The following is a 19100-nucleotide window of genomic DNA, read 5'->3' on the forward strand; positions in this document are numbered from 1 at the left end:
TTTAAACAGCGTGTAATGGTTTTAAGTTCATTTCGTACCATCAGTATTCCGTAACTGTCGAATGTCGATTGACGTAACATCTTCACGCACGATTACTTGCTATTCACGAAATTGAATCGCCTATGTGAAATGTTACTTATCAGAAATTGTTCAAGCTCACTGATAATGGACGGATTTGTCGTGAAATGCTTGCTATATTTTCTTCCTTGTTTTCAAACAACGTACTAATGGAAACAAGATAGGAAGGGTATTTTAAATTGATATCGTATTTTTTTTGATAAGTTGTCTCTTCACTGAGACATAATTAAACAATACGATATAGTCTAACTATATATGGCTTAAGAAAAGGTTCAATAACGCTACTTACAGTCTCCTTTACGAGGAAGACACTCTATTCTAGTGTTTTATTTTTTTACTTACGACTACCGAGCACTAATACATAGCGCTCTCGTTAATAACTTCACACATGTCATACCTTCATACTTTTACTCACAGCTTTAGTTTTTATTTAGATTACTGCTGAGGCATAAAATATATAGTTATACTGTGGTATTCTATAAACCAATATTCCAACTCACTATGAAAGAAACTGACACAATCGTTGAAATGCCTTAGTTTTAATTTAAAAAAATATTCATAAAAAAGGCCTCACAACACAGAATACTCGTAGAAGCAAAAAATAAGCTGTCAATTTCCTCTCCTATTAAATTGAACTCGTTTCCTTAGAAGTTGGAAGTCATAAGCGATGTAGGTACGGAACCATTGACCATTTCCGCGTCTCGGCGGCGCCGGCATTACCTTAACGGTTCTTCGAAAGTGAGAAGTCAAAAGTTGCTCCAAACTATCGGTTCAGTTTGAACGCAATTTGGCGATCTGGTAGCGCATGAAATACTCCAAAGTTGGTTCACCTCTGAAAGAATAACACGGAGTTATTGAAATGTTAATATTATGCACAAAGTTTAAGTAACTACTGTATATTACGATTGAGTCACTCACAATGGCGAGAATCAAATATTTCCTAAATAAATGCAGTTATTGAAAACTTGTTTCATTCTTACTTTGAATTTCCGGATTTATCAAAATTTTTCCTCTTTTAAAGTGTATTTTACAATAGACAAACAAATATAGTAATGTTATATACATTTTGCTTTGTCATTCATGGTAAATCCGTAAATGTTGTGAAAAGCAGCGTGTAGTGCACAAATATATGTACCTACTGAACGCTTGAACCTATTAGTAAAAGCTCGTCCGCTGATACCTCAGGGGACTTGCGCTGTTTACCTCTCATCGCAAATAAGCTTAATGATTCAGAGGTAATGTCAGTGTACTTGATATGTCACCTGAGATCAATAAGCCATTACCATTACCATTTTGGTTACTTAAGCACAATGTTTCGCGATGATAAATCATCGGTAAGCCCGATATAATTTTTTTTGGCTATTTTTAAAATTATTTATTTATGAAAGTATACCGCATCATATATGTCCACAACCACAAGTATTAACAGTTATACTCTGACTAGACATTCACCTTTTTAACATATAATTGTTATATATAATGACACTGACAAATGACATTAACGCTATTGCTCTGACATTAATAGTAATGACTTTAAATTTAAAATTATGTAAATAATTATAAGTTTATAATAATACAAATAGCTTTAATGCGGTTTAAAAAAAAGATTTTCTTTCAATGTGTAAAAGCTATGTTAACCAAAGACAATACAATAATGACTATGACATTAGTATCAACAGATAGTGAAATAGTCTGTTAATTTGTAGATCTAGCACCATTGACAACTTAAATAAACCACTTACATTAACAGTTTTCAACTACCAAATTATAATGAAAATGGCAGCTGACACTAACGACATTATTAATAATAACAATGAAATGAGTATTGGTAATATTGTCGAAGCGACCGGTATGAACTGCTTAGACATTGACGTTGTTAATTTAAGAGCTCTGTGACATATAATGGCAAAGACAGCTGACACCAGCGCCAATATATTTTCTGCAGTAAAAGTTATGTATCGAAAAAAAGGCGGGAAGTGTTGAAATAGGCGGGCGCCAAATTTTTGAAAATTAAATTAAATTTGATATTACAGGATCAGTTAAGTTGTAAAGTGTATATATTAGTAGTTATTGTTGTTTATTAATTTCTTAGTTTGTCTTCTTCCCCTGGTAAGTAATTTCATTGTATTATATGTAAATAGAAATATTCTTTAGGCGCCCATGTTGGAGCCCGATGACCCTGGAGGGACATCCCTCCAGGTGTCTCATGTGGTCACAATCGATGCATCGGGAATGGAAACGGAAGGTTCAATTTTAGATACGGACTGTTCGGATAGCACGAAATCGGTTAAAAGAAAAATAATTTTTGGTAGAAACCAAAAGAAAAGAAGGAATCATAGACATACGAGTCTATCAGAATCCCAACTTTCCCCTAATAATTTAAAGGATAATGTTATTCCTAAAGTGCTTGATGATAAAATCACTGTAATCCACCAAAATGAGGCTGCGCAATCTGCTTCAAGTAACCCTCGCGCTGCTAAGTCGCTTTACCAGGCGTCAGACCCTGCGCCTTATGTTGTCCATATTCAAAAAATCTTAGAACCAAATCAAACTGGGTCTATTCACCCAGTACAATTTGGATTTTTTCTTAAAAAAAGTTCTATAAAGAGCATAGTAGAGGGAAGCATCAAAAAAAATGGAAGGAACATGTTGTCTTTACAATTTGAATCATTTCAGGATGCTAACACATTTTTAAACCACAAAACTCTTGATATTAATAAATATAAAGCATTTATTCCGGCCTTCACTATAACTCGCATGGGAATAGTGAGAGGTGTTCCATGTGACTGGGACGAGAAAGACATTATGGAAAATATTGAGCTTCCGCAGGACTGTGGAAGCATTTTGAAAGTTCGTAGACTAAACAGAAAGGTATATGAAGGCGAGATGACCAAGTTCATTCCAACTGAGACCGTAGTTTGAACCTTTGATGGAAAGGTGTTACCTCCCAGGGTCTTTATATGTTTCAACTCCCTATCTGTAGATCTTTATATTTACCCCACATTGCAATGCTTTAATTGCTGCCGGTTTGGTCACACAAAAATGCAATGCAGAGGCACTCCAAGTATAAGCTGTAAAACTGAAAGAGATGATGCTGTGTGTATCTTATGTTCTGGTTCTCATTTTGCAACAGACAAAAAGTGCCCAGAGTACGCTAGACAAAAAGCTATCAAAGAAACAATGGCTAGAAACTCTGTATCTTATTCAGAAGCCAGTAAAGTCCATCCACCAGTTTCGAAATCCTATGCAGACGTTGTTGCTTCTGCTTCATCGACTCCTTCTGGTCCGACTACTCCTTATTCCAGTCCCTGTAATTTAACAAGCCCTCCTAAATGCCCTACACAGTCATTTAGGAAAACAGTATACATGACACCCAAAGCTCGTCCCAGAAATACTTAGTAAGGGATACGATCAAAAGAAGCGCATGCAGAGCTTATTCAACATTACAGCAACATTCCTTCCTTTTCTACAGTTTGTCGCAAAAATTATAATGATTTGTCAGAAATCATAACAAAGGATCTCATAATTTCTATAATTCAATACCTTTCACAATCTGACATAATTAAAATACCGTCCAACGATGCCACTTCTTCAAAAAGTTTTTTAACTCATGGACAGACAGGACCATCCACGAAACCAGTCTCTGGTGATTCAATGGAACTGCCGAAGTATTAATAGTAAAAAAAGTGACCTAATTTTTTTATTGAATAATTACAAACCATTTGCTGTGTCTCTTCAAGAGACTTGGCTTCATCCTGGATTCAATTTTAGAATCCCAGGATATATCTGTCTTAGAGAAGACAGAACAGATGGTTATGGTGGAGTTGCACTAATTCTTAAGGGAATAAAATAGCAGTATTGTGTATCAACTACAGTTGATTTGTTTCTTGACAAATTAGCTCCACCATATGTCCCATCTATAGAAAATATTTCTTCTGACTCTCAGCCTTCTCTCTTCTCCCAGCATGATAGTAGAGATTAATTCATTTCGTTTATCCTTTCAGAACTCAAAGGGGTTCTTTCAAAACTTAGAGACTCAGCCCTAGGTTGTGATGGAATCCCATATTCTTTTCTACAAAATCTAAATGACGCATGCCTTCCTTGTTATTTTCTCAGTTTAATTAATTCTATCTTAACATCAGGTAATATTCCTCCATCATGGAAAATTCAAGAAGTTATCCCTATACATAAGCCCAACAAACCGCTGAATGATCCATCATCATACAGACCAATTGCATTAGCTTCAGTTATTTCCAAAATTTCTGAACATTTAGTTAAAAATAGACTAGAATGGTTTATTGAGAGTAAAGGGTTACTATCTCAAAATCAGTTTGGATTTAGGAAAGGCAGATGTACGATCGATAGTCTCAGTATTTTTATGACAGACTTAAGATTGGCATTTTCATATATTGTATGAAAAGTCTGTGCTAGCAGCATTTTTAGATGTGTCTGCAGCCTATGATAATGTTAACCTTTCAATTCTGAAACAAAAAATGATTAATTTAGATATCCCACAAATTTTTATAAGCTTCACAATCAATATTCTCTCTGGTAGGATGCTTAAAGTAATATCAGAAGACTCCTACCAATCCCGTATTGCCTGGAAAGGTTTACCCCAGGGCTCAGTTTTAAGTCCCTTACTTTACAATATATATTCTCATGATCTGGAAGCCTCCCTTAAGGGTAAAGTTAACTCACTCCAATATGCAGATGATTTACATCTATATATCTCAGGTAATTCTGTTGACAAAATGTCTGATACTATGACATATTCCCTTAAGTTGCTAAAAGTCTGGCTTGACAATAATTCTCTAAGTCTTTCGGTTCCTAAAAGTGTTATGGTCTTATTTTCACGTATGAGACTGCCTACATCAGTGTCTGTATTTTATAATAACATTAGAGTTTCCGTTAAAAGTGAAGCAACATTTCTTGGGGTAATTTTAGACTCAAGAGTTACAGGAAACCCTCATTGTAACTATATAAGTGCCAAATGTGAGAAGATTCTAAATATACTGCGTTGCCTCTCTGGAGTTTGGTGGGGAGCCCACCCTTTCTCTCTAAAGCTTTTATATATGAACATTTATACTTGAACCCTGTAATGCAGTAGCTCTCTATAAGTTAAACATTATCCAGTCTAAAGCTCTGAGAATAATTGCTGGGGCTATGCGTTCAAGCCCTATTAACGCTTTGCAGGTCGAATGTTCTGAAGCCCCCCTGCACCTCAGACGACAATTTCTTTCTGACAGGTTCCTGTTTAGAGCATTCCAAGTCTATAATCATCCTCTTTATTCTAAGTTATGGTCTCTGTTGGATTGTATGGATTATCCGTACTGGGCTCATAAATTGCCGCCATGCCTCGATTCAACACATAGATCACAATTCCTTCCTATATTTTGCGTTAACTATGATGCCTTAACATTAAATCCTTCTATTTTGCTTGATTTTGGTATATGTAAACAAGACCCTTCTGCCAATGCCAAATTTATAGATATTATTGACAGTGACAGCCGATGGAAACACTGCCATTTAATTTTTAGTGATTCTTCCAAACCCGGACCCAAGGAGTGTGTGGGAGTTGGAGTTTTCCATCAACAGTTTGGCATTTTACAGAAAATAAAATTGCCTCCAGAGACTTCAGTATTTACTGGAGAATGTTTTGGTCTGCTGAAGTCTCTGGAGTATATTTTAATCATGAAGTTAAAACATTCAATAGTTTTAACTGACGCTAAAAGTGCCCTCCAAGCATTGGGAAGATTTCTTTTTAACAGTAATAGAAATAATCATCCAGTCATTATTGCATGTCGTGATTTATTGTATCGATGTTTCATCAAAAAATTCACAGTTTCTTTTGCTTGGATTCCGGGGCACTCAGATATTTTTGGCAATACCAAGGCCGATAGCCTTGCCAAGGCTGCGGTCAATGACGGAGATCTGGTTCCGTACAAAAACTTTTCTTGTGATTTGGCTCTCCTTCCTAAATCTCAGTTACTGAATTCTTGGACAAACATTTGGCGTTCTTCAAGTCAGACTAAAGGTCGATATTACAGCACGATTCAGGTCGATATACCTTCTAAACCGTGGTTTTCAACTCTGACGCTTGGTAAAGCTATCACTTCGACCCTTATTCGTATGAGGCTGGGCCATGCATGCATTCCCTTGCATTTGGCAAGGCTTAACCTTTTACCTAACGATATATGTCACTGTGGCAATGACGTTGGGGATTTTAATTATATATTCTTTGCCTGTCCTCAATATGACCGTTCCGCTTTTATTTCCTCGCTTTTGTCCATTAAAATTCCTTTTCCTACTTCAATGTCTATCCTTCTATCTAATATAAATATTGATGTATATAGAATTTTAGCTAGTTTCATTTTTCATAACAATATAAAATTATAATAATTTATGTACTTATTATATACCTAATTTATCTGATCCTTTTCCAAATTCCGATCCAATTTCCAAACCAATAAAATAAATCTAATAACACACTTCCTAACTTTTTTACATGGCTGACGCACAAACCGTGCAGGCCAAGAAAGGGAAAAAAAAAGTTAAGTATCTATCTATTCTGAAATATATATCAATTACGGTGGATATTCATAATAACATACAATAACTATGTTTACTATTTTACCGTAATGTGATTATCCTAAACCCAGTCTCGTAATATGATACTAAAATACATTATTAAAATGTACATGTACATGCACATGCTCATACTAAAAATACTTTTTTTGTGGATCTTGTCTTTGTACAAACTCAATTTCCTATTTGTGCAGCCTAAAATAAATGAATTCACCACATTACCACACGCTTATTAAATCAATTAATCAACTTATTATATAAATTTGTTTTTGTCGTAACGCTTGTAAATGAGGTGTGTAATTAAATTAGTAGAAAAACATATTACTTACTACATAACACAATATATCATTTTTTTAATTATATTGCTTTGGTATGATTACGTTATTTTAACCTTATTTTAGATATGTTTTGATTTCATTTGTAAGTTTTCGTTACACGTTTAGTTTATGTTTTAAAATGTATGTGAAATTTACAAGTATAAGTATAAGCAACATTGTGCGGGCGCAGGTAACTTGGCAGCTGTCCAAAGAATTGTTTTCCTGTACTCGGCGAACTTACAGATCAGTTTTTATCACCCGAAAGGCCTTTATAGCCTAGCGATAGCGAAATGTTTTCATGTCCCAGCCAAACTAATATTATTCGATGGCTTTATGTATCGGAAGCATTATATTTTTAAAACTTTTGGCTCGCTCATTGAAATCTTGATGTCAGTAAAAGTTTTTTGCTATCGCTTTTAACGACTCAGTAATTTTTTATTACATTTGAAGTTGGGATAGCTGTTTTGAATTTTGTTTTGAGCGTGAATTAAGTTAATAAATATAACGTCTCTTTTACTTTGCTATCTTACAGCATGGCACTTCCTAGGCCTAAGCTTTAATAAAAAAAATCTTGTTTTAAGAGTTGTGATTGAAAGTAAAATACCGAAACAGATAAACTTATCCGCAAAGACTCAATTTATATCTGAAGCAGATATTTTAAGTAATATTAGGTGACTATATGTTGAATATCTCGTGCGACACGTAAAAATGTCATGACTATGTAATTTCAGCTCATCTCCATTTTGATGTGAATTCGCAAAGTTGGCGCGCGTTGGTTCGGTACGCAAACAACTGACTGAATAAGAATCGTGTAAACTTGCACGCCCCTACAACTTCTATTTGCTGAAAAACTACTCGTTCTAAATTATTTTAAAATTCAAATTTTTAAAAGAATTCGTTTACGAAAAATACTCTCTGGAATATATTTAGTTGTCTTTGTGAACTTAGTAATAAAACTCATTTTCATAAAGCACACTTCCTAAACCCATAACACTATATACAATGGGACTTTTACTTTTTATACGTATATATTTTATGGCTTCACATGTCAGCAATTATCATTGATTCTTTACCTTATGTACCTAACCATGACGTTTGTTTAATCTAAGGCATACCGGATTCCATACATTCCATAAAATATTTTCGTTCAACAACATCCAATGATCTGTACACGACTACACCAAGAATTGGTTAAGAATTATACATTTCTAAATGTTAGGATAACGATGTAATCTTAATATATACAACCATAAATCTATTTTCACTGAAATAACGTTCAATCTACTTTCATACAAAAATAGACTAAAATATCTCCCGTTTATGCCACGAATATATTTGAAAATACTTAGCGAATAAACAAAATATAAACTTATTTACTTGCCAATATTAAATCCATACACTTAAGATCCTTAAAGAAGTATCTCAAGCCCCCAAGAGATGTTTTCCTAATAGATTTTGTTTAGGAGATTTCACCTTATATTGGAATAACAAATGAGTTCACGTAAATTGATGCTTTTTTAATACAAGGCAAATGTAATATGAATTTGTTATGAAGTGAAAGACTTTTACCGGCTTATTTGGAAGCGTGTTGTGTATGTTGGCACTGTTTTATATCATAGACAATAGAAAATAATGTTATTGGTAATAATAGTATTTACTTTCGTATGATAGATTTAGGTAACTTAAAATTTACGGTATCTTTTAATATCGACGTACAAAAGTGTAATTGTCGTACATAGTTACTATTAAAATAAATTTATTTTCATTTGATATGATAATTTACATAGATCCAATCTGTTTCGACAGTTCCATCATGATATGTTTTATGTAATAAGTTTTATGTTTTTGTTATTAGTACTGTTATTTAAATATTGTATACCGCATACTTACATCGAGCCTAAGAATTCATTTTTAATTTTCAAATATTAGTAAGGAAACATAGCTCTTAAATACGAGTATTTGTAGCTTCTAAATTAGTAACGTAATTATGCGTAAGACACGTACAAACTTCAACATAATTCCTTGAATTATGTTATAGCATGAACTTTTGCGCAAAGCCACGGTCTACAGCTAGTTGCTTCAAAAGCTTTGATATTACGATATTCATGACTTTACGGAACAAAATTAGTAACACAATTTTTCATCCCAAAAGCGGGCAATAAAATATTTTTTTCATAAAGAAATATTTTAATTAGTAGTCTCAGACGGGGGTTAAATCTTCAGCACCTTGGAGCGAGGCAGTTAATTAGATAGACCCTTAAGATTTATACATGAGCCCTTAAGTACTGGCTATAAAGCATTATTACGCTCCTTTACATGCTAGTCGGGATAATTTAGCATGTTTTATATGGTTTAAGTTACGGGATCGTTAAGTTTTGAAACACCAATGGGGGTGTAATTAATAGTTTTTAACTGGAAAATCTTCCTCTTCATGCTAGTAAAATTTAAGTTTACTTTGTTCAGAACGTATGTTCTGAAAAACTAAAGTTTGAATACATTCTCAATCGATTACTGCCATAATGGAGGCATACAAACTTTATAGCTTCTTCGCCTATGAAAAAAATATGATTAACAAGGCTTGCGTATATTGTTGTTATAGTCCAACTTAAAAAAATTAATTATTTTCCAAGAATAACAATTGTCCAAAAAGATAAACGCTCGTTTATATTTAACAATATGTCAAAATTCAGAGCACATTGGAAGAAACCGAATAGTCGAGCCCCGACCATAACCAATCAGGCATAATTCCCGCGGAAAGCCTCACAAAAGACACAATACCGGCGTAATTTCTTTTGTGCTCTTTTTCTCGGGCGTGCCTTTTTTCACGTTCATAAAGTAGGCATGAGTGCACTGCGGAAAATCTGCCTTTATTAATTTCCTTTTCGTTAGCTGAAGCCTCTAGTTTGGTTCGATGTCGAAATTAACAAAACCAGGAAAGGATAGCGTTGCTAATTCTATTTCTGTATTTTTCTATAGACAGTTTATAATCTTCCCTTGTTTACATGACTGGATCATAATCAAATATATTATATGTTTTACTGAGACCTTTGATGACACTTTAAAAGGCACATATGTAACTTCTTTTTTCATAAAATAACTAAGTGTGTTGTGATACTACTATTTAATATTGTTCATGCTCACACTTGAATATGACCTGATTGATTTTAACTGGCTTATACACGGAATCTAGACACTTCACTTATATAATACAATTATTGTACTAACCTTGACTATGCTAAAATTGATTTATATGCGAAAAGATTCTGTCATACCTAAAAATCGAGTCAAGGTAAAATTTCACTACAAAACGCCAATTGGATAAAAAGACCCGAGTAAAACGATCCTTCCCTAATTTAGCGAGCACCTGATACTAATATTTCTAAAAGATCAACCCGCATTTCGGTAACTGATTTACTTCCAACTTCGGAGTAAAGGTAATCCTATGATCATAAGCCGGGATCCATCAGTCGTCATTAAGCGGACATGACATCCATCTCTTTCACACCCGCTAGTTTATATTTTTATCTCGCTCCAACACCTGTACCAAGATTGATATGACCTGACTACCATCCGCGACGGCTGACAGCTTGTTATTGAAAAATTGAGCGATAATCCCGGCGCGGTGTTGTTTAAGATTTTCGTTTTTTCGCACGTTATTTTTGTTCGCAACATTCGCTTTTAGACGAATGGAATTGAAAGGATTGAACTGTTTTAACGAAAATGTATTGGGAATTCTATTTCGTGGTTGATGTATTTGAAAAGTTGAGATGCTTTGCTTTTATGAACACCTAATAAAAACGATTCGTTTACTTACCACGTCATGTCTTCTTAATACAACTGCGAATGAAATACCTGGTAATTCAATAGTAATAAATAAAATTATTATTTATTAACACTTCGTTACATTACGATATAAAAATTGAACATAATTTAATGAAAAGGAGGGCAACTGGCGGCTTTATAGCTTTCGAACGATCTCTTCCAGGCAACCACTGTGAGTAAAGAAAAAAAATGTATTAAATTACACAAGGTAGGCAAGAAGTGTGAAAATACATACTAAAGAAACATATTTATGAAAGTGTGTTTTCTTATTTTCTATGACAGCTACAAGTGCCAGCTAAACTGATTACCATTTATAGTATATAAGTTACATAAGATAACATTAAATCTATCATATAGGACATATAATTAGATTATTATGATGTATATGTGTGTGATGTAGTATAATCTATTGGTTAAGATAAACCCTGTTCATGTCAGGCGCTTGATATAATGTGTATTGTTGCAGGCTGTGCATTCGTGAAGTTCAGCTCACACCAGGAAGCCCAGCAAGCAATCACACAGCTTCACGGAAGTCAGACTATGCCTGTGAGTAGCATTATGCACTAGAATACATAATACCAAAGGCTGACAGCCGCTTGATTTGTTGCGCTTATCTGTGCGTTTTGAGCTAATTTGTAGAGAGATATTATTTCTGTATTATTTCTGAAAGGCATTATTTCTGTATTCACATATACTATATACCAGTTGCTGTAGGATGAATGGAGCCTTTATTATTTCATATTTAAACCTGTCACGTCTAAATCAGTATAGTTAGACTGTTTCAAATAAAGTAATGTTCCTATCATATTCTCATTATGTTTCCATTCAATTAAACAAAATAAAAAGGTAAATCTTTAAAGAACTAAGTCTTCAATTTAAAATTAAACACGTGAATTACACCCCTAACATAACATTGCTCGACATTACATACGTCGAACGAAACAGTGTTGAATCGTATTTACAGAGTGGACAAGCGTAAACACGTCAACTTCCACAAATTGTGTGCAAACGGAACTCATAATGGTGTTTTTATTGATAGCAATATTATTGACAGCGACATAATTATGGGAGCAATCCTCCCTCACACTGTTTGCTGTCATATTTGTCGAACTCGATATTGTGGTTGAAGTATTGTATTTTATATGGTACATAATTTAATGTTATAAGGGGAATTATTTTTAGATATGATATCATCAATTCATACCTACATTTTAATTGCTGTAACTTAAGTAAGTAAATTAAATAATAATAAATGTATTCGTTTTAGTTTTTGAATTACGCGATTAGTGTTAATAGTTAAGGGCTAATTAAAAATTACAAGAACAAAGTGTAAAAAAGTTACCAGCATACTTGTACCTGTCGTCTTTGACTGAATATAATAAAAAAGTTGGATATAAATAAACTTAACAGGTGCCTTAACTTAATAGGTGCATATAATAAATTAACATAATTTATCTATGAATATAAATTAATATAATTTTTAAGCTCAAAGTTATCTATACATCGTAATACATAAAAACTTTTCTCAACTGTTATAAATCATTAACTGCGTTTTCCATTTATACTTTTTTAAATAAAAACAAATTAAATAAGTTACCAAAAAATATGGTGCATGATGCGAGTTATCACGTCGGAACCAATATAACAAGCTTCTAACAACGGAAGTGAAAATAAAATAGCTGCAACTTCGTTTGACATGCGGCCAGACGCAAAACTAACCAGTTTGTATCGAAAATGTACGAAATATGTTATGAAAAATATGTGAACGCACAATAAATCTGCTCTATTTCTGGTGTTAAAATGTATAAAATTTTATACAATTCGTGTTTTGGCATTTTATTTTGTTGTTTTAATACTGAATTCTTTGGGTAACTATATCCTAGTTACGCGAGAAGCTAAAATACTTATTTATTTAGTATGTTTGTATTATTATAAAAGACACAACCTGAGAGTAAATACTAAATATATCATTCATGTTTATATTTATATTGTTCACTTTTAACATATTTAACTTAATTCTTTACTTTGGCAAAGTTTTTATACAATATAAAAAATATATTATATATTGAAAGTAAATTAAAACTAAATAAAAACATTCCTAAATTAACAACCTTAAATTGGATTTTAACTATAGATTAGTTATCGTTATTAACCAGTTTTCCAAACTGCATTTCATTATAAAATCGTAAAGCCAATTTCCAACTGACAAACAAATGTTCTCGTTGTAGTTACAAGTGCCGTGTGTTGGTTCAACAAAAAACTCCAAAATTGACTGTCCGAGCCAGCCGCTTAACTTTTAATTAGTACGTCCTGAGACTAGCGACTGTACAAATACGTCTACATTTTCAGCCTGTGTTCTAAAAAACGGTGCTTTTTAAACGAAACCAAGTGAGCTTTATGTTACGAAGTCTAATTAAATGTTTCTATTTTAATTTAGAAACACTAAATAAATGTAATAATTCTAATATATCTGTAAAATGTTCTGTAAAGCAAAAAATATTCTTAAACATGACTACGCCGTAGAATGATTTATGTTGTTCATAAAACATACAAGATTCTAATTTTAACATATTTAATCTGTATTCATTATTACATAAGCCTTAATTAAAATAATCAACTTGAAAACGTAACCAGATTACACAAAAATATTAATTCGTACCCATTGAGACCGCTATGAACGAGTTGGGAGCCGGAGCGAGCTGATAATTCCCTTACAGCCTTGCACAAAGCCGTTGCCCGGATTTGCCCCTACTCCTCTTAATGATGCTTTTGTCCGATTTTCATTGCTTTAATCTTGTATTCGGTGTAAATATTGATTTGTTCCCTCTTCAGACTGTAAAAATCACGGAGCAGATGCACCTACTAGAAACCTTTAAAAAGTTTATGTCTAACTTTCAAAGATTTTAACAAAATTTGCGTGCAAACGATGTTGGTTTTATTATACCCTATTTTATTCTAAGGTTATGTAGCATTCGATCACGAAAAAGAATCCGTTTAATTTAATTATATATAAATTAAGTAATTTTGCTTACTCCCTCAACCAAACGTCACTGACATTTAGTTCATACTTCATTAGTACTCGTATTAAAAAAAGAGTATTCTTACTAGTGCTGAATGTAATCAACTCAATCAATATTAGGAGGCATACTTTCTACATAATAGACGATAAGTTCAAGATATGATTAAGTATTTTCTATCTTCAAGAACTTGGAACGAAAAGGAAAAAATAGTCGTTCGCAAAAGTTGGAAAGTAGCATTAACTAATAAGAAAAGAGTTAATGGAAGGTAACCGCCAAGTGAACGTATTAACTTCGCTAATGGATCTGAATGATTGATCCGCCTTATGATTGATGAATATTAAAAAAGGTAACTCATTGTTATACCGACATTTTTGATATGTCAATTCTATGCATAAGTATTGTTGTACCTTTTTGAACTTAGAACACGAAAAATCATTTAATGTATGGTACACACACATAGGTATGTTAAGGGTGACTAATACATCCATATAAATTTGAAAGCTATAAGTATATGTCAAATTTACTGAACTCTTTAACTGTCAACTGTTTCCATATGCCCTCCAAATAGTAATGACTTATACGAACAGTAATGCAAATGATTATTTAATTAACAAGTTGTATATTGCGCTAAATTTGCTTTAACAGAGGATGAGAGGGCTCTTCCTTTTGTTTTATTTTACTCGTCCTTTTATACCCAATTGGTTTTGAAAATGTTAAATCTTTAATCTAAACCCGATAAATATTCTATCTTTCAACTAAACTCCATAATGCCTTATAAAACGACGTACTAAATTTTGATTAATACGGTACAAAGATATTATTATAGTCACAAACGTATCCAGTTACTATATACAGTACAGTTATAATCTGTATTGTTGAAGCAAAGACGAATAAGGCTCGAAATATTTTATGAAAACAATACTTATTTCGTTTAATAAGGCTTCCTAGGGTCTTTTTATGGGACGGCTAGATTACGCTCCCGTCTTCGTTCGCAATCTGCGTAGTTTTATACGATTACATTTAACCCTCGCTTGTTATGGCTTAGAACTACGGGTTTTAGTGTAGGAGATGACCAAACATATGGGATACAAATCTTCTGATCTATTTATTATTTTTAAACTAAATTAAATAATTAATAACTTCACGTATTCATTTACAAAATTTGTTAGTATTTAAAAAAAGCGCGTTAAAAAAAATGTGTGAAAATAAATTAAAATTACGTTAGAGTAAATTTTAGCGCTTGCTGATTGATGCTTATCTATTATTAATTTTGATACGGCTATAATTAACAACTGTGTATGTAACCATCATAAAATTAAAAGTCTACAAATATACTTTATTTTTTTACTTCTAAACTAAGGCACGCCTATAAGATTCTGGTTTATTACCTAAGTTACGTCAGATTTAGTACTTTGCGTTTAGGTTCTAATTTACAATTATTCTTGCAAAGGCTTTCTTTCATAATATTCTTTAAATAATTATAATGAAAGGTTATTATTCACTATTTGATAATCTCCTCAATATATTAATTTAATACACAAATGGTAAAAGAATTAATCTAATATGACACATATGACACTTCAGAGCTTAAACGTCACAGAATTACGCTACCCTTAAATCAAACATTTTATTCGGTATATGTACCCACATACAAATGTGTATTGATTTAATAAATAAGCATAATAAGACTTAAATACTTTAGCATATAAATAAATTCATTCATAATCACGTCTAACCCGAACAATGAAAACGATAAAATTTGCATTAAAATGAATTTTAACGCAAATCACTCAAAGGCAAAAAGGTATTCGCTAAACTTTCGCTTTCTTTTCATAAATTGACAGCTCTATAAAGGGATCTCAGATGGATCTCGAGATTTGAAGAGATTTAAAGTCGACGGGTTTTTTATAAGTGAATTCTGTGGACTTAATAAGTCTATCGCTTTTATCGAATTTTTAACTGATTTTAAAACTTATAATGCTTTATCGATCCTTACTAATTCACTTGTAAAGTACCACCTATTTACTTTATATATTTATATTATTAGATAGTGTAAGGTAAGCACATTTTAATAAAACTTTAAATACATATCGTGAGTTATTAAAATACAATAAGATTCAATTATCTTCTGCCTTCATCTTGGCATGTCTAAGCGAAGACGCACTTCAAGCGTTGTACCCAACATTTACCCCTTTTTCTTGGTTTCTGCACTTATTCCAATAAACGTCAATTTTTTTTTATGTAATAGCAGGCAAACGGGCAAGAGGCTCACCTGATGTTAAGCGATGCGCATGCCCCGCTGCCCATGGACACTCACATTGCCAGAAAGCTCGCAAGTGCGTTGACAGCTTTAAATTTACAGGCATTTAATATCAAAAACATGAAGATTTAAAGTAAGAAAACAATATATCCGTCGTGACATAAGTGTCTGATTATGCTTTATAGAAGGGTCTGAAGCAGTGATTCTGGTTAAATGAAGGAATAAATAAATAATGGAATGGATATATAACAAGTATGCAGTATTTACAATATTCTTAACCTACATAATAATAATAAAAATAGTTAAAATTTGAGGAATAGAAAATTGAAACAAAGGTTTGGTCCCTGTAGCAGTGTACCTTTAACGCTGTCTGCATTTCCTCGCTGTATTGCGATACTTATTCGTTGAGCGAGGACAGCACCTGTAATATCTACCTAGCGACTACTTAAATTCTTTAATTAACGCCTGTGCATTGGAACCCGAGACTCTTGGGCCGTGGTTTCCAAAACAACAAGTAATATCACCTCTGTAGTTGTGTAGACCGTTTATACAAGTATATTTCTTACGGTCCCACATTTGACTACAAAACATCTGAAATATAAACTAAATTATTGAAATTCTCAACAATATTTGAACAAAGTTCCTTTTTTAAGATAAAAAAGTTGAAAATCTCTATGTCAATAGAAAGAGTCACTGGTTAACCATTCCACAATTGATAATTTACATTTTTCATAAATTGTAAAGAATGAATAATATTTAAAAATATTTTCTTACTGTAGTACCACCTTAAAAGTATATAGTAGTAGGTCTGGTTGTTTGGTTTAGGTATTTGTCATGTTTGAGGAGAAATATTTAATAATTATCTTTTGTACGTAATAATACATCGCTTCAATCCGGTAAAAAAGTGTTTTCTTTTAGAAATGTTTAAGTTATACAAATAAATGAAATTTGAGTTTTAAAATATTTTACATAGAAAGGTTTACAAAATTAACAAATACAAAATGATTTGATTTCATGACATTTTAAAATTGGTATTTGCGGCTTTTCCTAAGGCTAAAATCTTTAATTAAAGCACAATAATCTAATGAATAAGCTAAATCATTCTCGATTAAAATAATAGCAAGGGATAAAAAGCTTGTGTCATCGAATTCCTCATCATATATTTTAATAATTTTAAGACTCGAAAAACTCCTTTCAGTAGACGCAACTGTAACAGGTGTGGTAGCAATAATTCCCAGGACTATTACGATAGTGGGGTAAACTTCAGTTAATTTTTTTCTATTATGTATTTTAGCACCTAGATAATGTCGTGGTTTCCTTTATACATACGGATGAACATATTCAGTTCTTCATACAATTCACGTCCATCAATATCGCATGATTCTCCTACTGTCATAGATCGTAGGAAGTCGCTGCATTGCTTCAAAAATACACTATCAGTAATTTCCTTTATTTTTTATATTACACATGAAACCAAATATGGTCTCATGATGTTTAAGAGCCTCAAACCTAGGATGGCAGCTTGCGCTCACATTGTCGACAATGACATAAAACATTTTTATTTTGAAAATTGCAAAGCCCTTTAAAGCAACACCTTACCGATGCTAACCTGCACTCCCATCTAGTTTCAGAGAGTGGTCTTAGCTATAACGATTTTACATGAGCATTTAAAATAGCCCACCTCTGGCTTGAGCCTGGCAACACTGTGTACAACCTTTGTAGCAAACCAAAAAAAGATTTTGCTTGGACAAACGACGGTGCTGCATCTCCTAGGATGAGATTCCAGCAATTACTCCACAAGGTAAAATATAAGCGAGTGGATTAACACACAACTTTTTTCACCACGCATATTGGCACTATTATTCTTGCCTCTGCAGTTTTGCAATGATATACCTAACTGTTTTAATTCTGTGATTATATAATTAGTCAAACTCTCAGCTGTGGTTTCGACGGTTTTCGACAGCTAAGAAACCAATAAAATCTTCTTCAATTTCAGCTGAATTTGTAATAAACAATTGTATAATATTTGTAAGTTGCTCAACACGAGAAACGTCGTTTATTATTTTTTATTTTTTCAACAATTTGAGTCTTCACGTGACTTGCCATTAATTGTATGAGATCATTAAGAATAGTTTTATCCGATGTAGTGGTCATTAATCGTCTTATCCTTTACTTGTTTTAGGTGAAGTCTCATCACGGGATTAAATCAGGCTATTAACTTTACTAAATCTATAAAGTTGCCGCTTGTCTCACTCGAATCTGCGTCAGATGTTAACTTCTCTCTATGCCGCTGAATGCCAAATTGTGAGATGCTATTTTTTTTACAATTGCAAGCAATCGTTCTAAAATATCTCTCCAACGTTGCCATTCTTGTTCAATTTGTGACTGGGCCAAGAATTCAATAGCGGAATCTACACTAGATGGCGTTGATATAGCAGCATTTCAATGTACTTGATGTGGCTGATCACTATTCCTGAAATGCATTGAAAACGTTGACTTGTACAAATAATGTAATAAAGTCGCGTTAATATTAAAACAGTTTTATTTGAACGTCTAGTTGTCACGTAAGAGTATTTTATTAATTACATCCAAATTCTACTGTCCTGTATATTACTTATAAAAATCTTAATAAACATTAAAATCAAATGCTAAATCAAGCCACAAATATCAGGGCAGTTACATAAACAAGATTCACTCAAAGTTTCATTACGGCAAAGTGTTTAAGGCGACTATTTACTCGGCTTACAGCGGGGCGCGAAATTAAGAGATTGCGAACACAGCAAACAGTGTAAACCCGTCCTTTGTAAAGCGCGGAAATGGCGCTACGCGTGCTAATTACATTGATTGTGTGCAAATATTCGTAAGCCTTACATAAATCGCTCATTACAATGTATGGCTCTATTTTTTATTCAATTAGTTCTAAATATAATTAATGTAAACCTATGAGTATATGAATATCCGTGAATCGAAAAAATAGCGAAGTGACTTTTAGCGTAGGAATGTGTGTAAGAGCAAACT

At 32.8% G+C, this 19100-nt stretch overlaps 1 protein-coding gene across 1 annotated transcript in view; it reads left to right on the plus strand.

Moving 5' to 3' along the window:
* The window catches only part of LOC123719959 (CUGBP Elav-like family member 4), a 343252-nt gene that overhangs the window by 301833 nt on the left and 22319 nt on the right, over positions 1-19100 (plus strand). Inside the window, exon 4 of the mRNA XM_045676305.1 lies at positions 11269-11348. Within this exon, the coding sequence (XP_045532261.1) occupies positions 11269-11348 (80 nt within the window). The remainder of the gene's footprint in view (positions 1-11268; positions 11349-19100) is intronic.

The sequence above is a fragment of the Pieris brassicae genome, chromosome 2 (assembly GCF_905147105.1).
Source record: "Pieris brassicae chromosome 2, ilPieBrab1.1, whole genome shotgun sequence".
NCBI lineage: Eukaryota > Metazoa > Arthropoda > Insecta > Lepidoptera > Pieridae > Pieris > Pieris brassicae.